The sequence below is a fragment of the Mizuhopecten yessoensis genome, unplaced genomic scaffold (assembly GCF_002113885.1).
Source record: "Mizuhopecten yessoensis strain PY_sf001 unplaced genomic scaffold, ASM211388v2 scaffold1775, whole genome shotgun sequence".
NCBI lineage: Eukaryota > Metazoa > Mollusca > Bivalvia > Pectinida > Pectinidae > Mizuhopecten > Mizuhopecten yessoensis.
This window is the reverse complement of record NW_018404215.1, coordinates 151,044-175,197: the sequence shown is the minus strand read 5'-3', so window position 1 is coordinate 175,197 and position 24,154 is coordinate 151,044. Positions and strand designations below refer to the sequence as shown.

Below are 24,154 nucleotides of genomic sequence, written 5' to 3'. Positions count from 1 at the left end.
CCCCCCCACACACACAAAATGTTCAGAGCCAATGGCAATTTTAAGAATGAAAATTTGTTTTTAAAACCGAATATTGTTTCCATATATGCGAAACTAGATTATACTACGTGTCGAGTGACTTAACTTTTCTGGTCCCCACTTTTTAATCTAATCAAGAAATATTTTTCAAATTGCATTGACATTTTTGTGTATGCACTTAATATGTAGCTAGGCAACACACATATTTGACTGACCAGGAATTCTCTTTCCACTACACAAAAAAAGTCTTTGGGCCATACTTAAAATATGTCTTTTTCTTCTTGTTAATTAAACATAAAAGCCATCCTCAGAACACGGGAAATCGCTTCTGAGACGTTCTAGAAAACACAATTTTTGTGGGGGAAATCCCCCAAAATCCCCTTACGGGAGGGGGAAAACTCCCTCCATACCCTCACCCTCTTCGCGCTACGCGCTCGGTTCGGCAGCACAGCGTTGACTATTGAGAAAAATATCTCGGCCCCCCCCCCCACCCCCCCTATTAGGAAATACTGGATCCGCCCCTGCACATCCCTGACGGTACCGACCGACTTTACCTACATTTAAAAGATTTAAATCGAAATAAATCGGCTATTTCGTCACTATTAACTGGAATACCATAATTAATATGATAGGTTGTTCTTAAGTGAATTTTGGGTTGTTGCGAATCTGGCTCATTTATAGGGGATATAGGCGCACAATAGTAATTTAAAACATTAGCTTTATTTTTATCGGCATTTCTATTGAATTTGTTACGGGATATATCGTGTATGAGAGTCAAACAATCTGCGAAAATACTCCAGAGGAGGTATTGCAGAGTATTGGAAGAATGTTTGGTCCCACCCTGTGTACAGTATGTCGTTGACTAAATCCATGGAATTAGATGCTACCTAAGTCCGTGCTTCTTTGTAGCGAAAACCTATACATGCCCAATAAGCCTTTTTGCAAAAGCAATGCATTCTGGGAGCTGGGGAAACTCGGCTGATTTCCACTTTCGGTTTGTCCGGAAAAACCACACAAGGAAATTTCTGGGATGTCATACAGATACTATTGATACGGTAATACATGGAAGAGTATGATATTTTGTTGTTATTAGATACATTTCCTAATAATGTGTCAAACTAATGATAGTTAATTAATAATTGTAAGTGTCGGCTGATGTGTAGCCGACATCCTCGATACCTCTATACTAGGGGTTACGCTCACGTATGCTCTCTGCATCCCTGGAATATGTCAGCAAAACTGAAGACACAGAGATAGCTGTTTGGTTGGTCTCAGGTTAAAATAAACTGCCAATTTCCCGGGTGAGACCTGTCCTTTGAAGATTACAGAGGAGCGTCACATGTCCAGACTTAAAGTTCAACAGGTTTGGCACAACGGCTCGTATGGATAATAATCGTGCACTTGGGTAACATTAACCCATTTGAGTAACAATTTTATTACTAAAAAGGAGAAGAAAGTGAAATGAAAACACATACAGTTCGTTTGAATATTATGAATAAAAAAGGGCGTCATTCTTTCAACATATAATCTTTATAATCCAATAAAGATACAATGAGATACAATTGTGCACAAAAATATGTTATTTCAGTTGTCTTAATCTTTTTGAAAATGACAAATTGGATCACCTACATTGCTTATAGTATGTTGTAGAGTAGCTAATAAATAACACACAGAAAAAAAATCATGCTCACCTGCATGCTGTCACCAGATAATCACGTTGACTACACCGACACACTGAAGTCAATGGAGAACAAAGTCGTTGATATGGTTTGACATTTTCACAAAAAGTTAGACATCAGAATTGTAATCTTTTTCTGTACAAATGTACTTCATTGTGATATTTATTGGATTTAGTTAAATGAATAACACCCTTTTTGGCTCAAAGTGTTTAAAAGAACTGTTTTTATTTCACTTTATTCCCCATTTCAGTAACAAATTTAAATCATTACTCAAATGGATGACTGTTGCCCAAATGCAGGATTGTTACCCATATGCTGTTCTGACCAACCTGTTCCCTCGAACTATACCTGAGTGGAATAAACTCCCACCTGACATTATTTCAGGCCCACATAGGAATTATTCAAATCAGCCCTCTACCGTCACTTTTCAAACGTAAATTAGACCATTTCGTATCTTTTAAAAACAATCTCTTTCCATGTTTCACTCCTCGTCTGACATTTTATCTTCAAATTGTTGAAGTTGGTCAGTACCATTTAGAAGCAGAAGAAGCCAGCCAATTTTTACCGTTACGCGACCTCAAGTTTTTGTTTATGTACATGTACATCAAAGGATCAAACTAATTTTTTTTGTCTCATCAACAAAGTGGTGCACACTGAGCCTTCTATTTTGCTATGACATAGTCTAGAAGTGCAGAAAGTGTACATGTAAGTGAGCTCAATCCCTGGATCATCCTCGGTATCCAGGGGTTACGCTCACTACCGCTCTCTGCACCCCTGGAATATGTCATAGCAAAATTAAAGGCTCAGTGTGCACCACCATGTGGATGAGACAAAAAGTCTAGTTTAATCCTTTGATCAAAAGAATCTCAGGGTCATGTAACAGTGAAACTTACTGGCTTTGAAGTCAGGGCTTTGCTCCTCTTCTTCCTATCGATGCCCCTCAAGTATTGTGAATGATTGAGAGAGGGAAAGATAAGTTCAAGTGCATGTCAAAAGACTTGTGTGGTGGAACCTGGGGAACTGCTGCCACCAATTTGTTAATGTGGAACAAGCGTCGGTTGTTGATCCGGGAAAAGAAAGACTGAGAGAATGGATTACAAAACTGTGATGATGTTTATTTACAATGAAAAACATATAAGCATTAAATATATACCATACACCCTCACAATCTCACACACTCTCTCCAACAAAGTAATAAATTGTCTATGTAGCTTCACGCTTCACACACGGCCACGACGATGATAAATACCAATGTTCCCAGGAACCATAACAAAGTTCCCACAACAGTCACTGACTCGTGACCCAGCTCAATCCTGAGCCAATATCTTCAAGCAGTACCATGCTTGTATACACCTTGCTAGGTAAATGCGCTAGTGTCTATGACACGACAGCACACCACAATGGTTGGTTGGTTCTCAGAAGAACAGTCACTAATAAAGTCGCCGACTGCTTCCAGAAACACCCAGGATTTGTCAATTTCTTAAAATGATATTATTTTTTTCAAACATTTTATTTGTCAATTGAATTGGACCCCCCTCCCCCCAACATCTAGCAAATGTTTGTAGGGCCGTCGTCATGGTCGTTCGGCATAGTTGCAGGTGCATTCATAAACACCTACGAAAAGAAAAACTAACATACGAAACAACAGTTAAGTCCATGTTGGCGCAACAGTTGAAATACAACCAATATGACCATGGGACTGTCAACGATGCTACATCCTAATTTCCAACGTTGGCTCGATAGTTGGGTTTCTTTATCAGTTTAATTTTTAGCTCACCTGGTCTGAAGGATATATGTATGTTCTGGTTTAAATTATTTCCATTAATAGTTCCTTGCAGGACCATATGGCGCTGGATGGAATTAAAGTGTGTGGGGTGAGTGCTGGAATCTCACAGAGTGACATAAAGGTGTACTTCAGCAACCCAAAGAATGGAGGAGGCAGGGTGTCCAAGATATTCTTCCCCCTCCTCAATCACACAGCTGTTGTCATCTTTGCTGATAGAAATGGTAATATTTCATAAGTTTTTTGTCGTCTTTTATAATAGAGATAGCTTTTTTTTACAAGTTAATTTATGTTGTGGCGCAGTGTCCAACGTCTGTCAACTTTTTCTTTTAAATGCAACTCATCCTTAACCCCTCATTGGATTTTGACCAGCATCCTTGGCCAAAAAGTTCTCAGTTTTGTATAAATAGAGGAGAAAGATAGGTAAATCTTTAAACATTGCCTTCTAAACCAATGAAAGGATTTTAACTAAATTTGCTCTACTCTAGCATCTTCAGGCAAAGGAGACTCAATTTTATATTAATGGAGGGGGAAGTTGGAGGCGCGGAGCCCAAAACAGGAAATAGATGGAAATCTTTCTCCTTCAGTATGAATGAAGGCATTTTGACATAATGTGGTCTGGAGCTTGAACATTTGGCATCCGTCCCGCATCATATTTGTTCTCTTTATGACTTCTTTTCAATAACCAATAGGCCTATGCTGATGATATTTGGTCAACAGCATGCTGGGATGTTTGTTCAAATGATTAACCTTGACCCACTTTCAAAATCACCGATGTCCATTGTTTAAAAATATTTTGAACAACTTCTTTTCAATGACCATTATAATGCCCAAGGTGATGATATTTGGCCAGTAACATGCTGGGATAAAAGGCAACCAAGTTTGTTCAAATAAATGACTTTGACCCACTTTCAAGGTCGATGAGGTATAATGTTTAAAGAAATCTTCAACCAGCTTCGTCTGAATAACCAAAATGCCCAGAGTGATGATAATTTGCCTGTAAGATGCAAGGATGAAGGGCACACTGTAATATCAGGTATAATTTAATTACCCCAAATAAATGACCTTGACCAACTTTCAATGTCACTGGTGTCCAAAATAGATATTCAAACACTTTCTGTGGAATATCCAAAATGCCAAAGGAGGTGTTGCATAGAAGGTGAAAACTGGCCCACAATAAATGATTTTTTTAGTGTAAACCAATTCATTTGAGCAAATTATGTATTTAAACAATGCTTAAACTTCATCTAGACCACAAGTTTGACTGCAGCGCCCCCTTCACTGAAGTCCAAAATTTGTACCTACCATGTGCCTTTAATGGGATCAGTGTGGCAATAACAAAAATATAATTGCAACCTGCTTGCACATTTAAATAACATATACAATAACATTTAAAAATAATATGCAACAATTGGCCATATGTTATATCAATTATTTTTCACTGGATGTGCCCAATTTTCTGAACTTCTTTTCCTCTTCTCCTTTTGGTTTTGATCAAATATCAAAGTACTGAAAGTAATGAATCAGTTCTGCCATCTGATCTTAAAAATGTTTTGCATGGCGATCAGCAACCCTGTATTGATTAATTGATATGAATATAGGTTTGACCGTACTTACCTTGAATGAAGATCAATGTGATTTATTTGATCAACAAGAGTTGGAATGGTTTATGCAATATCACTTTACTAGAGAACACCAATAGTCCAAGACATTTTTGTTTAAGTTCAAAATGGCGGTCATGGTCAATTGAAAATTGAATAGTTGGCAGCAAATCTTAGGTAGGGCAACCTTCTTTGATGTCAGATAGACTTGAGAAATTACACATGCTTGCAAAATCATTTTAAACACCAGTAAAGCGTTTGATTCCAATGACGCAACCTGTTTTTAAAGTAGTAGAATATATTCAATTTTTAAAGGTCTGTGTGAAAAAAGCTTAAGTAGATGTTCCTATCTTGCATATTTTAAGCTCATTGTACCATCAAGATCGGATGTCATATGAGGATAGTTTAGAATGTGATTCAGTAACGTAGGTTCACTTGATTTGACAATACTGCATTATACAGTAATGCAGAAATCCCACTTAGTCTTAAATTTGCATATATCACTGAGAACGCTTTGCAATATTAAGGACTTTGGTTATGTTCCAACCTTAAAACATCAAAATATTTAGTTTGGTTGATAACCGTTGGGTAGTCTTGCTTGCCCATATGTTACTATTTTGGTCACTTTTTGAGCCCATCACCATCAGATTGTGGGCTTTTCAAATCACCCAGCGTCCCTGATCTATTGTCGTGCGTCCGTCATTCCGTCCGTCCTTAAACAATTCTTGTTAACGCTATTTCTCATAAAAAACTAGAGGGATCTTTCTCAAATTTCTCACCAAGGTTTGCCTTGATCCTGAGTTATGCACATCGTTTTTTAGGACTGATTGCAAACCAAGATGGCCAACAGCTAGCCATCTTGAATTTGAGAGTTAAAGTTTCACATGAAGGTTCCTCATGGACCCTAGATATGCATATCATTTTTAAGGTCACCTGAGACAAAGTCTCAAGTGACCAATTGCTTCTTCTCCAAAACCCAAGAACCAATTTCAATGAAATTTTGCAGAAACGTTCCATGGCCAAAGGTCAACAAAAAAGAATGGCTGATTTGGTCCCCAGCTCCCAGGGGCATGAGGGGCAGGGCCAAAAAGGGTCAAATTGACTAAAATTTCAAAGATCATCTTCTCAAGACCCAGATATGGTAGAATCAAATACTCTTCATAGATGGAAGGGTCTTAAGGTGCCTTAGTAAAATTGTGAATTTCTTGACCCTGGGGTCTCGAGTTTTCCCTTGGGGAGGGGGTAAACTTAGTTTATATAGGGAAATCACATTTTCGACCAACATTTGTTTAATTGCCATTGAAAGTAGTTCAATTTGGGTTAGCATTATCAGTATTGGATAGCAGTTTGCTGGTATGCACATATCAGCCCTGACTGACCCCCCGGGCCTGATGGGTGGGGCCAAAAAGAGTTGAATGGACTGAAATTTCAAAAATCTTCTTCTCAAGACCAAGATATGGTAGAATCAAATACTTCTTCTCAAGACCAAGATATGGTAGAATCAAATACTCTTCATAGAGAAGGGACTTATAAGGTACTTTACCAAAATTGTGAATTTCATGACCCTGGGGTCTCACGTTTCCCCCTGGGGAAGGGGTAAACTTTACTATAGTTTATATAGGGAAATTATGTTTTCGACCAACATTTGTTTAATTGCCATTGGAACAATTTGGGTTAGCATTATCAGTATTGGGTAGCAATTTGATAGTATGCACATATAAGCCCTGACTGACCCCCAGGGGCTGATGGGTGGGGCCAAAAAGAGTCGATTTGACTGAAATTTTAAAAGTCTTTTTTCTCAAAGACCCAGATATGGTAGAATCAAACACTCTTCATAGATGGAAGGGTCTGAAGGTTTATAACCCTGAGTTGATACTTTGATACTTTGAATTTTTTGAGCCAGCCCTTCCCCCAAGGGCTGTAAGATGGGGCCCAAAGGAGTCAGTGTGCTGAAATATCTTCATTTTCCTTGTTTAGAATCAGAGGTGCTAGTTTCAAATACTTTTCAGTCTTAAATCTGTATGCTAGATATTGAATAAGGTGGTTTTATTGTTTTTTGTCACTTTGAACAATATTTCTGTTCATGTTAAAAACAAAATCAGCTCTCCTTATAAATATATCAGGTGACCGTTAAGGCCCATGGGCCTCTTGTTTTGATGGCCAACAGCAAGCCATCTTGAATTTGAGAGTTTAAGTTTGTTTAGCGCTATTTCCAGAAAGTACTTGAAGGATCTTTCTCAAATTTCACATGAAGGTTTTCCATGGTTCTTTGTTATGAATATTGAATTTTGGGACTGAAGAGAAAACCAAGATGGCTGACAGCCAGCCATCTTGAATTTGAGAGTTATTAAAGATTGCAAGTGCTATTTTTAGCTCACCTGGTCCGTCGGTTGTCCGTCCGTCCTTCAACTTTTCCTTTAAAACGCTACTAGTCATGAATGACTGAGCAGATGTTGACCAAATTTGGTCAGAAGCATCCTTGGGGGAAGGGGAACAAATTTTGTATAAATGGTGGGTCTGGCCTGGGGGCTGAGGGGTGGGGCCAAATAGGGGAAATATAGCAAATTCTTTAAAATCCTACTTCTTCTGTAGGAATGAAAGGACTTGTTCCATATTTGGTCTGAGGCATCCTTGGGTGAAGGGGAACCAATTTTGTATAAACCATGGGTGTGGCCCCCCAGGGGCCTGAGGGGCGGGGCCCAGTAGGGGAAATATAGGAAATTCTTTAACATCCTATTTCTGCTGTAGGAATGGAAGGATTTGTTCCATATTTGGTCTGAGGCATCCTTGGGTGAAGGGGAACTAATTTTGTATAAACCGTGGGTGTGGCCCCCAGTGGCCTGAGAGGCCAGGCCAAATAGGGGAAACATAGCAAATTATTCTTTAAAATCCTTCTTCTTCTGTAGGAATTGGTCCATATTTGGTGTGGAGCATCCTTGGGTAAAGGGTAACCCATTTTGTATAAACAGTGGGCCTGGCCCCCCTGGGGGCTGAGGGGCGGGGCCCAATAGGGGAAACATAGCAAATTCTTTAAAATCCTTCTTCTGTAGGAATGACTGGATTTTGTCCAATTTAGGAATGAAGCAGCCTTGGGTGAGGGGGAACTAATTTTGTATAAACCATGGGTGTGGCCCCCCAGGGGCCTGAGGGGCGGGGCCCAATAGGGGAAACATAGCCGATTATTCTTTAAAATCCTTCTTCTGTAGGAATGAAAGGCCTTGTTTAATATTTGGTCTGAGGCATCCTCGGGTGAAGGGGAACTAATTTTATATAAACCGTGGGTGTGGCCCCTCTGGGGCCTGAGGGGCGGGGCCGAATAGGGGAAACATAGCAAATTATTCTTTAAAACCCTTCTTCTTCTGTAGGAATGACATGATTTTGTCCAAATTAGGTATGAAGCAGCCTTGGGTGAAGGGGAAACAATTTTGTATAAGCAGTGGGTGTGGTCTCCCAGGGGGCAGAAGCGCGGGGCTCAATTGGAGAAATAGAGGTTAAACTTTTAAAACCCTACTTCGACCATTGGGATTATGAGATTTTATCCTTATTTAGTCTGGAGCATCAATGGACTAAGGGGACTCAATTTTGTAGAATTGGTAGGTATGACCCCCCAACCCTAGGTTGCATAGGGTGTGGCTTTGTTTGAAATTTGTTCTCGCTATATATCAGGTACTGGATGGATCTCTCTGAAATTTCATATGTATTTACAGCACCTACTTCATACCAATTATTTTAAACATATTCAGACGAGTGATACAGGCCCTTTGAGCCTCTTGTTCAGAAAGTACTGTAGGAGTCTTTCACAAATTTTACATGAAAAAAAAAATATATAGCTCACAGATTATATGCAGGAAATTACAGTTAAGTTGGGTTTAACTGCATGCTATATTATAAAATGATAATTTTTCCAATTATACATTTCTTCATCTTATTTGCATTTGTGAACTCTTGCATACTGCATGTTTCCTTTGTACTATGGATGTATAGTGTAGTACTATTGATGTATAGCCTAGTACTATGGGTGTATAGCGTAGTACTATGGATGTATAGCGTAGTACTATGGATGTACAGCATTGGTCTATTGATGTATAGCGTAGTACTATGGATGTATAGCGTAGCACTATAGATGTATAACATAGTACTATGGATGTATAGCATAGTACTATGGATGTATAGCATAGTACTATGGATGTATAGCATAGTACTATGGATGTATAGCATAGTACTATGGATGTATAGCATAGTACTATGGATGTATAGCATAGTACTATGGATGTATAGCATAGTACTATGGATGTATAGCATAGTACTATGGATGTATAGCATAGTACTATGGATGTATAGCATAGTACTATGGATGTATAGCATAGTACTATGGATGTATAGCATAGTACTATGGATGTATAGCATAGTACTAAGGATGTAAAGCATTGGTCTATTGATATATAGCATAGTACTATGGATGTATAGCGTAGCACTATAGATGTATAACATAGTACTATGGTTGTATAGCCTAGTACTATGGATGTACAGCATTGGTCTATTGATGTATAGCGTAGTACATGTTTCCTTTGTACTATGGATGTATAGCGTAGTACATGTTTCCTTTGTACGATGTATGTATAGCGTAGTACATGTTTCCTTTGTACTATGGATGTATAGCGTAGTACATGTTTCCTTTGTACTATGGATGTATAGCCTAGTACATGTTTCCTTTGTACTATGGATGTATAGTGTAGTACTATGGATGTATAGCGTAGTTCATGGATGTATAGCGTAGTTCATGGATGTATAGCGTAGTGCATGTTTCCTTTGTACTATGTATGTATAGTGTAGTACATGTTTCCTTTGTACTATGGATGTACAGCATTGTTCTATTGATGTATAGCATAGTACATTGTACATGTTTCCTTTGTACTATGGATGTATAGTGGAGTACTATGTATGTATAGTGTAGTACTATGGATGTATAGCGTAGTTCATGGATGTATAGCGTAGTGCATGTTTCCTTTGTGCTATGTATGTATAGTGTAGTACATGTTTCCTGTGTACTATGTATGTATAGTGTAGTACATTTTTCCTTTGTACTATGTATGTATAGTGTACTACATGTTTCCTTTATACTATGTATGTATATTGTAGTACATGTTTCCTTTGTACTATGTATTTATAGTGTAGTACATGTTTCCTTTGTACTCTGTATGTATAGTGTAGTACATGTTTCCTTCGTACTATGTATGTATAGTGTAGTACATGTTCCCTTTGTACTATGTATGTATAGTGTAGTAAATGTTTCCTTTGTACTATGTATGTATAGTTTAGTACATGTTTCCTTTGTACTATGTATGCATAGTGTAGTACATGTTTCCTTTGTACTATTTATGTATAGCGTAGTACATGTTTCCTTTGTACGATGTATGTATAGCGTAGTACATGTTTCCTTTATACTATGGATGTATAGTGTAGTACATGTTTCCTTTGTTGTATAGCGTAGTACTATGGATGTATAGCCTAGTACTATGGATGTATAACCTAGTACTATGGATGTATAGCCTGGTACTATGGATGTATAACCTAGTACTATGGATGTATAGCCTGGTACTATGGATGTATAACCTAGTACTATGGATGTATAGCCTAGTACTATGGATGTATAACCTAGTACTATGGATGTATAGCCTGGTACTATGGATGTATAACCTAGTACTATGGATGTATAGCGTAGTACATGTTTCCTTTATACTATGGATGTATAGTGTAGTACTATGGATGTATAGCCTAGTACTATGGATGTATAGCCTAGTACTATGGATGTATAACCTAGTACTATGGATGTATAGCCTGGTACTATGGATGTATAACCTAGTACTATGGATGTATAGCCTGGTACTATGGATGTATAACCTAGTACTATGGATGTATAGCCTGGTACTATGGATGTATAACCTAGTACTATGGATGTATAGCCTAGTACTATGGATGTATAACCTAGTACTATGGATGTATAGCCTAGTACTATGGATGTATAGCCTAGTACTATGGATGTATAACCTAGTACTATGGATGTATAGCCTGGTACTATGGATGTATAACCTAGTACTATGGATGTATAGCCTGGTACTATGGATGTATAACCTAGTACTATGGATGTATAGTGTCCTTTGTACTATGTATGTATAGTGTAGTACGTGTAGTACATGTTTCCTTTATACTATGTTTGTATAGAGTGGTACATGGTTCCTTTGTACTATGGATGTATAGTGTAGTACTATTGATGTATAGCCTAGTACTATGGGTGTATAGCGTAGAACTATGGATGTATAGCGTAGTACTATGGATGTATAGTGTAGTACTAGGGATGTATTGTGTAGTACTATGGATGTATAGCCTAGTACTATGGATGTATAACCTAGTACTATGGATGTATAGCCTGGTACTATGGATGTATAACCTAGTACTATGGATGTATAGCCTGGTACTATGGATGTATAACCTAGTACTATGGATGTATAGTGTCCTTTGTACTATGTATGTATAGTGTAGTAAATGTTTCCTTTGTACTATGTATGTATAGTGTACTACATGTTTCCTTTATACTATGTATGTATAGCATAGTTCATGTTTCCTTTATACTATGTATGTATAGCATAGTTCATGTTTCCTTTATGCTATGTATGTATAGTGTAGTACATGTTTCACTTATACTATGTTTGTATAGAGTGGTACATTTTTCCTTTGTACTATGGATGTATAGCGTAGTAAATGTTTACTATGTATGTATAGTGTAGTACATGTTTCCTTTATACTATGTTTGTATAGAGTGGTACATGTTTCCTTTGTACTATGGATGTATAGCGTAGTACATGTTTCCTTTATACTATGTATGTATAGCATAGTTCATGTTTCCTTTATACTATGTATGTATAGTGTAGTACTATGTATGTATAGTGTAGTACTATGGATGTATAGTGTAGTACTATGGATGTATAGCATAGTACATGTTTCCTTTGTACTATGGATGTATAGCGTAGTTCATGTTTCCTTTGTACTATGGATGTATAGCGTAGTAAATGTTTCCTTTGTACTGTGGATGTATAGCGTAGTACATGTTTCCTTTGTACTATGGATGTATAGCGTAGTAAATGTTTCCTTTGTACTGTGGATGTATAGTGTAGTACATGTTTCCTTTGTACTATGGATGTATAGCGTAGTACTATGTATGTATAGTATAGTACTATGGATGTATAGCGTAGTACTATGTATGTATAGTGTAGTACTTTGGATGTATAGCATAGTACTATGTATGTATAGTGTAGTACTATGGATGTATAGCGTAGTACTATGGATGTATAGCATAGTACTATGGATGTATAGTGAAGTACATGTTTCCTTTGTACTATGGATATATAGCGTAGTACTATGGATGTATAGTGTAGTACTATGGATGTATAGTGTAGTACATGTTTCCTTTGTACTATGGATGTATAGCATAGTTCATGGATGTATAGCGTAGTACTATGGATGTATAGCCTAGTACTATGGATGTATAACCTAGTACTATGTATGTATAGCCTAGTACTATGGATGTATAGCCTAGTATTATGGATGTATAGCCTAGTACTATGGATGTACAGCCTAGTACTATGGATGTATAGCCTAGTACAATGGATGTATAACCTAGTACTATGTATGTATAGCCTAGTACTATGGATGTATAGCCTAGTAATATGGATGTATAGCCTAGTACTATGGATGTACAGCCTAGTACTATGGATGTATAGCCTAGTATTATGGATGTATAGCCTAGTACTATGGATGTACAGCCTAGTACTATGGATGTATAGCCTAGTACAATGGATGTATAACCTAGTACTATGTATGTATAGCCTAGTACTATGGATGTATAGCCTAGTAATATGGATGTATAGCCTAGTACTATGGATGTATAGCCTAGTGCTATGGATGTATAGCCTAGTACTATGGATGTACAGCCTAGTACTATGGATGTATAGCCTAGTATTATGGATGTATAGCCTAGTACTATGGATGTACAGCCTAGTACTATGGATGTATAGCCTAGTAATATGGATGTATAGCCTAGTACTATGGATGTATAGCTTAGTACTATGGATGTATAACCTAGTACTATGTATGTATAGCCTAGTACTATGGATGTATAATCTAGTACTATGGATGTATAGCCTAGTACTGTGGATGTATAACCTAGTACTATGGATGTATAGCCTAGTACCATGGATGTATAGCCTAGTACTATGGATGTATAGTGTAGTACTATGGCTGTATAGCGTAGTACTATGGATGTATAACCTAGTACTATGTATGTATAGCCTAGTACTATGGATGTATAGCCTAGTACTCTGGATGTATAACCTAGTACTATGGATGTATAGTGTAGTACTATGGATGTATTGCGTAGTACCATGGATGTATAGCCTAGTACTATGGATGTACAGCCTAGTACTATGGATGTATAGCCTAGTAATATGGATGTATAGCCTAGTACTATGGATGTATACCCTAGTACTATGGATGTATAGCCTAGTACAATGGATGTATAACCTAGTACTATGTATGTATAGCCTAGTACTATGGATGTATAGCCTAGTAATATGGATGTATAGCCTAGTACTATGGATGTACAGCCTAGTACTATGGATGTATAGCCTAGTAATATGGATGTATAGCCTAGTACTATGGATGTTTAGCCTAGTACTATGGATGTATAACCTAGTTCATGTTTCCTTTGTACTATGGATGTATAGCGTAGTACATGTTTCCTTTGTACTATGGATGTATAGCGTAGTACTATGGATGTATAGTGTAGTACTATGGATGGATAGCGTAGTACTATGGATGTATAGCCTAGTACTATGGATGTTTAGCCTTGATCTATTGATGTATAGCGTAGTACATATATCCTTTGTACTATGGATGTATAGCGTTGTGCATGTTTCCTTGTACTATGGATGTGCAAAAGTTTTGCCCTCTTATAGTGATTTTTTCGTTCGTCCACTTTGTGGTTCCGTCTTGACTTAACTTCAGCTGGCTACAGGTCAATGAATGACAACTCATTTTATAAAGTTCTACAATTTATTATGTACCAAATGAAACAGTGAAGTAAACTAGATGAAACATGATAAATAGATATGCACAATGCTACAGCACGTCAACCACTCGACTGGTCCGTACTAAAACAGTATACCGTGTAACATATGTCCTCTCAACACACCCCGATAATATATTACAACATGCCTACAACGGGAAAATAACCAACCCAAATTAACACCGAGATAATTCTACCCAAACATGCCTACAATGGGAAAATACCACCCAGCCCGGAATAATTTTTAGGTCTAAGGCCGAAATACACTCCTACATACCTGCTCGTAAGAAGGGTAAAGACGAGCCGGCCAGCTACATGTAAGCCTCTGCCAGACTGATTTACAATACCAAAAACACCCAGCTATATAGCCAAATTTAATTGTATGCCTTGAAATGCACGTGCCATGTAGTATTTGAAATACACGTGCAATGTAGTATTTGAACTCGATACATACCCATACCTAAGCGTAGAGTGCTGTACAGGTAAGGGAACATATCCTAAAAATATTAACCAATCAGAAACGTCTAAATAATATACCGGAAGGGAATCCCCAACGGGAATACCCCAGGTACACGCACTCCGGTACACGAAACGTAAATACGGAAATATATACAACAAGTAAGTGTTCAAAACCAAATCCTTTTACAGATGTATAGCGTAGTACATGTTTCCTTTGTACTATGGATGCTTTAAAACAAACGTTTGATCTCCACCTTAATGCTTTATACTAGTTTCATGTACTAGTAAGCATAGGTATAGCTATAACATATAGGCAGGCACCATCAAGCCACTCACCACGCTTGACATTGCAGAGCATGACCATGGGGGTTATACTGCATCACTGGAGCAACTAGCTTACAAATAAGGTAGTATTTACCCCTCTTTTCCTTTGGCTTCTATAAACTTGACCTGGGGAATCCCATAGGTCCCCAGCCACCTGGAACTGGCCATACATGATACCAAATGGTCACTATGCTGCCACCAGATCTTACCTGCAGGTGAGCACCCATCCAGCTACTGACCACGCTCAACATTGTAGATCATATCCTGCATCACTGGGAAAAGCTAGCTTGCCATTATGGCAGTATTTTCTCCTCTTATTCCTTGGTTTCTATATAACATTGGCATAGGAAGTTATCAAAACAGAGCCCCAATATTGCCTTCTGTTTGAATTAGTTCAGGGATCTTTTGAGAAATTTTGAAACATGTTGAGATAAAAAAAAATCTGTGTTGTGTTAAATTTCCAAAAAACAATGAGGTGCCCCTAAACCCTAAACCGTTGGTCCCTGCATATTTGCTGTAATGAAATGTGCTTCGATTCATAGTAATAGGNCCTACCCCATTCCCCCCTCCCCCCACTACGCATTTCAAAAAAATGAAATTTCAAGATTATCTGGTGTTTAGTTTTTATTGTTTTCTGAGTATTTCCAGGATAACATTTTTACATTTTTTCTTTGACCTTTTGTTATTTAACCGTGTAAGTATACATTAAAGCGTCTAACATTAGTAGCTTGTATTAGAACTTGCAGCTATTTATCTCGTACCATGATGTACCGAGGGCTGGTACCATTGTTTATTACCAACCAGAGTGAGATAATAAATTCTATTCAATGTTGTGGGTTTTATTTTGAATTAGCATAGTGGAGTGAGCCAAAGAAAAAGTTTCAGGATTGTAAAATATAGATGGGGAAAATTAATAAAAATAGTGGATAAGATAAAACAAAGTGAATTTGATGCTTCAGTGTTTTTATTTTGCCTTCCCAATCAAGAAATGCCATGCTCCCCTCTCCCCTTTCCAGTTTAGAATGTAAAAAATATCAGTATTTGACAAAATGGTACTTGATAATATGGTTAGTTATTTCAGTAAGCTATCATTTTCAAATGTCGGACCAGCATAGCAATAACATAGTGTTCTAAGGCAGAGGTTTAAGAAATGCAAATTCCAAAAAACGATTGATTTTTTTGCTTCCTTAGCATCGGAAGATAATATTCACAAAAGTCTTAGTATATTGTCAGATTGATTCAACATATGATTTAAAAATATAAATGCCTAAGGTTAGAACCACCAGGGACTGGTAATATTATATCAACCTTTTAACAGTCATTATTAGAATCACCAGGGACAGGTAATATTATATCAACCTTTTAACAGTCATTATTAGAACCACCAGGGACTGGTAATATTATATCACCCTTTTAACAGTCATTATTAGAACCACCAGAGACTGGTAATATTATATCCCCCTTTTAACAGTCATTATTAGAACCATCAGGGACTGGTAATATTACATCACCCTTTTAACAGTCATTATTGGAACCACCAGGGACTGGTAATATTATATCAACCTTTTTACACTGCACTTCTATAGTTATAAACCCTCACACCTCCTTACAGGACAGCAAGCTCTGTTTACTCAGAGAAAATGACACAACAAGGTATTGGCGGAACATGGCTCATCTCTTGGATGGCCGAAAGTTTATTTAACATATTTTAGGATTAAAATATTTTCAGATATCATTTTTTATGAGTAAAGTTGCGGCCTATAAATTAAGCGCCACTAGACATTATAGAAGTGAAACAACATAGAAACATCTTAACATATATAATCTGAAAAGGGGGTGCGGTGGGAGGGTTAGAAAACTTTTGCCGTATAAAAGGTCAAATTACTTGTATCTTTTGTTTATCGTTAAGAAAATCAAAGATGGCGTGCGGTTGCAAATTTTTCTTTCCCCCTGTGGGGTTCACCTGCTGAAACAGGGGTCAGCTATCACGTGGTTTAGACTTGACCAATGAAATTGTATACCAAAATTAAACACCGGGAAATTCAAATAATATATTGCACATGAATATATACGTTTGTGAAAAAAGATGTCTATTAATTGCTAGACTTTTATTTTTACAGTCATTCAAGGGATTACCAGTCGCAGACACAAGATAAAGAATTGTGATGTCAGGGTCGAGAGGCTACCTAAGAATGTAAGTATCACACTTGTGTAGTTTGTGACACCCTTGTGAAACACATAAAAAACAAAACAACACAGGCTCAAATCACAACCATTACTGCTGGTTTCTTATCATTTACAGCAAGGTGTGATATACTGTAGTCTATGGAAACCAGTGTATTATTCATTGGATTATAGTAAAAGTATAGTTTTGTGGAAGAGAAACACATTTCTATTGTGAAATTGAACAGCTGAAATTTAAACTGCCATTGAGGAAGTGTCAATTGATACATGACCCTGTGTTTTGATTTAGATATTTTCCAAGGTCTCGGTGGAGTTAGAACCAGAAATAACACAAATGTTGGACCAAAACTCGTCCTATCTCGAAGTCCTTCAGTTTGATGGAGAGTTAGATGTGAACTTTGACCCTGATTCTATGAACTACATTATGATTGGAAACTGGTACCAAGTGGAATGGGCTTGGAATTATTTGGAATCTGTTTCCAAAGAGACCACTACTCATGGATGCCTCAGCCAAAGTGACGATCACCAAAACAAAAGTAACATGCTGTCATCAACTACACCTAATATCCCTTCAGGCAGAGGCAGCAGTAGAGCTAGTTCATCAGAATCTGTTCAAAAGAACTTTCCTGACACTACAAGGAAACAGAGCAACATAGCATGGAATATCAAACGTCAAGAGGAGACAAATATTTCTGTCCCTTATCAACCATTTAAGTCAAATATACCACAGACAGTAGACAGATTGGAGCAAAGGTATAAGGCTGAACATTTCCAGGGCACTAAAAGATCAGAGGTATTCCAAATAGGTGGCACTAACCAGAAGAAGATGATTGGTACGTCAGATGCACACATTCCCCTCCTAGATAACCCTCTTCGTGGCAGGGACATGTGGACTTCCAACTACCCACACCATGATGACTTTGACAGTGATAATACTGATGATGAACTGGCAGCTAGTTACCTTGATGACCGGTCTTCGTCACCAGAAATGTTTGTCCCTGCCCGGCATATCCCCAGACCACGTGGCCCCTCCCCTAAAGGAACAGAATTACTTCACTCTGACTTTGGTGACATGCCCTTGACCTTTGATGCATTTATTGGGGGAATGCAGGTCAAGGTTGTCATGGGTGACATCGTTAAAGAACGCAGTGACGCAATAGTGAACCCAACAAATCAAACAATGAGCCACTCATATGGAATTTCAGCAGCAATTGCCAGAATGGCAGGAAGAGGCTTAATTGATGAATGTAGGAATCACATCACTCGTAATGGCCCCCTGGAGGTCGCTCAGGTCACCAAGACATGCGCTGGTGGGGCACTCGACAGCCAAGTGGACTTTGTCCTTCATACTGTGCCACCAACATGGAGAGAACATGAAGTCGAATCCACGTCCCATATTCTTACCTGCACTTACTTGAACTGTTTACAAGTGGCTAACAAACAGCTGTGGTTGCGATCATTGTCTCTTCCCATCATAGGAGCAGGTACAGTATTCAGGCCATTTGTGTTTTAGAGAATCCATTAGTGGAAAACAATTCGTATTATTAGAGACACATTTGTTCCTATTCATGTATCACCTGCTCAAAGTATGTTAAGAAAGACAACAAGGGAACTGGAGACAATTGTCTTGTGGAGCAGTTGATGCTAAGGATTTAATGTAATAATTGAAATGGACATGATCAAATTGATGTAATGAATATAAAACCTGATGTATTGAATATGAAATTAACCTATGAATGCAGTACGCTATAATGATTTAATATCTAAAAAAATTTCTTGAAAATATCCAATTTTTTGTTACCATTTGTTTATCAGTCTGTTACGACTATTGTATGCCAAACTTCTCAAGACTGGATGAAAAGATCTAGATATGAACCAAATGTACTTTATGTGGAAAATTTTCTTTTAAGAGGTTACTTCATTAGTAGTTTAAAAAAAACTTTGACTAAATTTGTAGATTGACTGCCTGTGGAATGCCTATAACGTCATTGCTTTGTTACTCCCAGGTGGCCTTGGAATCCCATTAGATGTAAGTGTCCAGGCGTTGTTTGATGCTGTACACCTGCATGTGTCCGATGAGCAAAAGACCAGTCACCTCCAGAGTGTCCAACTAGTAAGCAACACACAAGACAGCACCTGCTCTGTCATTGTAGTATTGCGGTCACTCCTTGACTTAGACCAAGGGGAGTCCCAAAACGGTGCTATTGACCGCTACCTTACCAGAAGTAAGGAGTTCAACTTCAGGGCGAAAGACTGCTATCTTGATCAGGAGAAACAAGACAGGAAAGTAAAGGGTGGTGATGAAAAGTGTGGTGTTTCAGTGGTTGATGAAAGAAAGCTTGCTAGTCCTGTGGAACAGATGGGTCCTTATGGTGCCAGCCTGGTTACCAATGAGGGTCCTGAGGTTCAAATAATGAAGAATAGGGGTGATGATATCCGTAGACTAGGAAACCAGGATGACGATGCTAACAATCTGTCAAACAGGGGTCAAGGTGTCGACATTCAGCAAGGCAGAGTGGACAGCCTTTCTAAAGACCATCAGGCCAGAGGGAACACCAAGCTGGAACTAGGCATCGATGTTGAAGGAGAAAATAGTCACATTTTTCAAGACAAGTACATGGTAGATTTGGGAGATGAGCCAGGCAAAGAGAAGATTTCAGGTTTTTGGACCAAACAAGTACCAGCATATCCAGTCGAGGAGGAAACCACGGAAGATGATACGAGTAGGAAAAGCATCCAGACTCGGGAAGTTTGTGTAGAGTCACAGAGACATGACCAATTGGATGAGTTTGTAGGTGGTGATGATGACTTCACTTATAAAGTGGACACAGTTCCAAGCATGCTAGAAAAGGCCAAGGAATCCACTCTAGGAAAAGAGGTAGATGACATGATCACGCATCATGGTGAGGACTCGGATAACAAAACGGGCATCACAGACAACCACACACTGTCGGTGAATGACTCTGAGATTCAGAAGAGTCTTACAGCAGGAAATGATGTGGCACAGAGCATGCCCTCTTGTGACTGACCACAACAGGTATTTATATCACTGGTCGGAAGGGTTTCCCAAAATGTTAATCGTTTTAACATGTAATGTGTATTGTATGTTCTTTGTGATGATGCTAGTAGTCTGCTGTCTTAATTTCATATATTTAGTCGATTATCCCCCATTCGATAAATGGGTTGTTATAGATATGCATTTTGTAGCAAATCGCTGTTATTAGTGCCCCTCCCCCTAGAGGTGCCCATCCCTCTATTTTGGGAGGAATTGAAATTATATAAACCCCTTTCCCAATCTATCCCAATCCTTACCAGGCGGGTCAATGATTTACAGTACTTACTTACAATTTTAAAGCAGAGATTCATGTCTAGTGATTAGGGTTGAACTTGCTTTGAAGAGAATGAAACATTTGATATCCAAACCTCCAGCTACACTGCAATGTTTATAATGTCCTCCTGTTATACTGTAGCCATGGTTACACAGCTTGTTCTATCGAAGCTAACATTTTATTATCTAAATAAGCTAAAAATGTAATTGCCCATGTGCTAATTACTGCAAATTTGTGTTTGTACACTGTCTACTTTTATTTAAGCCCCACATATAGTATGTGCGTATTTGTGTTTGGAAGATCACCAAACTCTGTGTGTGGACTCATATCTATGAGAACTCGTATGGGTTCCATTAGCCTGAGTTTCCTCTGGCCCTGACACCAGACTTAGATGTTTTGACGGATAGATGTGACACCAGACATCTATCTGTCCAAATGGCAAAGTCTGGTGTCAGGGCCAGAGGAAACTCAGGCTAAGGTTCATAACCAGTGAAGTCTGTCAATATTTGGAAGAGTTATCGGACTTCAAACTCCAAAATTTGCAATTGTATGACTTTCCTCACAAATGAATTGCATATTTGTGTTCAGATGTTCACCAAATTTGGTGCTTGGCTTCATATTAAAGAGACCTTGCATGGCTTGATGTAGAGTGAAATCCGTCTATATTTGCAAGAGTTATGGGACTTTGAATATCACCAAAAATTTGTTTTTATGACTTTCCGCACTATCACAGGCCTTATCTCAGATTCCATTTGATTCATTTAAAAAAAAAAAAAAATGGTGATACACTGTGATATGTAGATAATAGGGGATTAAATAGTTTTTCAGGTGAAGATTACTGTTACTAAACCATATTCAACGGTCAGACATATGGCATATTAAAAATAACCCTGTTGATTGGTCTGTGATCAAAAGATCTGTGTCATTATCATTGGTCAAGCTATCCCTGTGTGTATTATAACCTAGCATTATGTAATTGGGCGTAGGATTCCATTGTATCAATCGTGACATCACAGCTAGGACAACTTCATAGCATCACACCCTGTCAGTTGCATTGTGTCATCTCAAAAGAAGGTTTTGTGGCAAAATATTAATATTTTAGATTTCAATGTAGTCCAAGAAAATGTTTTTTTTGCAAATACAATTGCGTATCTTGGCTATATGTGATAAACAAAATCTTACATTCCTCTCCAATTCATATGAGATTTATGGAACTCCTCAAGATTTTTAATTGTAGCTCGCCAGAGGCTTGCTGAAATCTCATATCAAATGGAAACCTCTGATCCTCTGATCTCTATGCAAGAATGTATGATTATATTCAATATAGCTGTATATTGTAACTTCAATCATCTTATACATGAGCAGATTACTTACACTGATTGTACTAAAACTGTACAAAGTGAAGCATTAGTGAAGCATTAACTTAATGTTAATATTGGAATGCATACATTCATTTAGATAAAGAACTTTCTGTTGTCTACCGGTTTGTACAATATTTCCATCTTTTTTACTGGTAGAATATTTTTAAGACTACATTTTATTGTTGCTAAATCTGTAACTGGAAAGAAATATCTTTAGAAAGTCTAACCAAAACTATTGGTTGATCTCAAATGCTAGAAATAACTGCATTTGTTGTAGATTTGAGCGTAGAATTTATTTGTTGTTAATTTATTTAATTCCACAGAAAGACAGAATGGTGAAGACAAACTGACTGACCATTTTATGGACGCAGTTGAGGAGACACAGACCGGCTGTTTGGAATAGAAGCTGTGTGTTAATCTTTTAGCTGTATATAAGTTGCTTTTATTGATTTATATGATATATGCATGATCTTGAAATTAGAGTGATCTCTCCACCAAAGATGTGATCATATGATAGAGACAGCTATCATACATAGAGAAACTTCTATTGCAAAAATATAAACATTTTAAATATTTTATAATACTGGAGTACACAAAGAAAGCTTCTCCTGCAAAATCTAGTAGTACTTTCTCTTGATTATGTTTTGTTTTATTTCTTGTCAAATATTTCCCTTATTCAGAGCCTGTCTAGAAAAATAGATAAGAATCATTACACCCGAGTTCCGAGTGACTGAAACAGATGACGTTAACAATGGCTTGACAACCTGACCATCTTTACTATTGTGTTATTGTTTTATTTTGGTAATCAAATGTTTATTTATGAATTTTTACTTGTTGTTTAATCATGTTTCTCTCAGCCTTTTCCCTTGTTAATAATTAAGCTTGAGGAAACAAAGAATCATGCTTCCCTACAGCAAAAGGAAACAATGTATACTATTAACCTCCAAGACTTGGAGAACAAAAACATATGTATAAGATATGAGTTTGATCTTGGAAAGAAAATCATTATCAGTGTGTGTGATTTATGTTACATTTTGTATAAGATAATTGATGAATTAGTCCCCCACCATTATTACTGTGTCTAGTGATCACTTGAATTTGTCCAGGGTTTACCTTATTTACTGTCGCCTGCAATTTCCAAGTTTTGTGAGCACCACTGGGGATGGCAGTGATGTGGCCCTTTATTTTACCCTTGCATCACAAGTCATTGAGGGTATAAAAGGATCTTCTGGTACAGACTTCATTTTTGTTTTTATTATAAGCTATTAATTCTATTTCCATATCATTATGAAATGTGAATGATAGAATGTACTGAAGTTAAATCAGTTTGTATTGTTAAAAATCCAGAAATGAATTTTGTTTGGAGTTTGATTAGTTTGAAAGGTCATGCAGTGAGCTTATGCCATGGTCTAGTGTACAATAGAAGTTACTGTAGAGACCACTAGTGTACAATAGAAGTTACTGTAGAGACCACTAGTATACAATAGAAGTTACTGGAGAGACCACTATTGTACAGTAGAAGTTACTGTAGAGACCACTAGTGTACAGTAGAGGTTACTGGAGAGACCACTAGTGTACAGTAGAAGTTACCGAAGAGACCATTGTGTACAGTAGAGGTTACTGTAGAGACCACTATTGTACAGTAGAGGTTACTGGAGAGACCACTAGTGTACAGTAGGGGTTACTGGAGAGACCACTAGTGTACAGTAGAGGTTACTGGAGAGACCACTAGTGTACAGTAGAAGTTACTGAAGAGACCATTGTGTACAGTAGAGGTTACTGTAGAGACCACTATTGTACAGTAGAGGTTACTGGAGAGACCACTAGTGTACAGTAGAGGTTACTGGAGAGACCACTAGTGTACAGTAGAAGTTACTGAAGAGACCATAGTGTACAGTAGAGGTTACTGGAAAGACCACTAGTGTACAGTAGAAGTTACTGAAGAGACCACTAGTGTACAGTAGAAGTTACTGTAGGGACCACTAGTGTACAGTAGAGGTTACTGGAGAGACCACTAGTGTACAGTAGAGGTTACTGTAGAGACCACTAGTGTACAGTAGAGGTTACTGGAAAGACCACTAGTGTACAGTAGAGGTTACTGTAGGGACCACTAGTGTACAGTAGAGGTTACTGGAAAGACCACTAATGGACAGTAGAGGTTACTGGAAAGACCACTAATGCACAGTAGAGGTTTCTGGAAAGACCACTAGTGTACAGTAGATGTTACTGGAAAGACCACTAGTGTGCAGTAGAAGTTACTGAAGAGACCACTAGTGTACAGTAAAAGTTACTGTA

At 37.8% G+C, this 24,154-nt stretch overlaps 1 protein-coding gene across 1 annotated transcript; it reads left to right on the top strand.

Moving 5' to 3' along the window:
* The first annotated feature begins 989 nt into the window (after positions 1–989).
* On the top strand, positions 990–24,031 carry LOC110440580. The gene is made up of 7 exons (XM_021483728.1): positions 990–1,073; positions 3,526–3,704; positions 17,106–17,179; positions 17,459–18,653; positions 19,176–20,206; positions 22,183–23,444; positions 23,667–24,031. Exons 2-5 carry the CDS (start codon positions 3,542–3,544, stop codon positions 20,195–20,197), a joined length of 2,454 nt encoding a protein of 817 aa, XP_021339403.1. The 5' UTR covers positions 990–1,073; positions 3,526–3,541; the 3' UTR covers positions 20,198–20,206; positions 22,183–23,444; positions 23,667–24,031.
* The last annotated feature ends 123 nt before the right edge of the window (positions 24,032–24,154 follow it).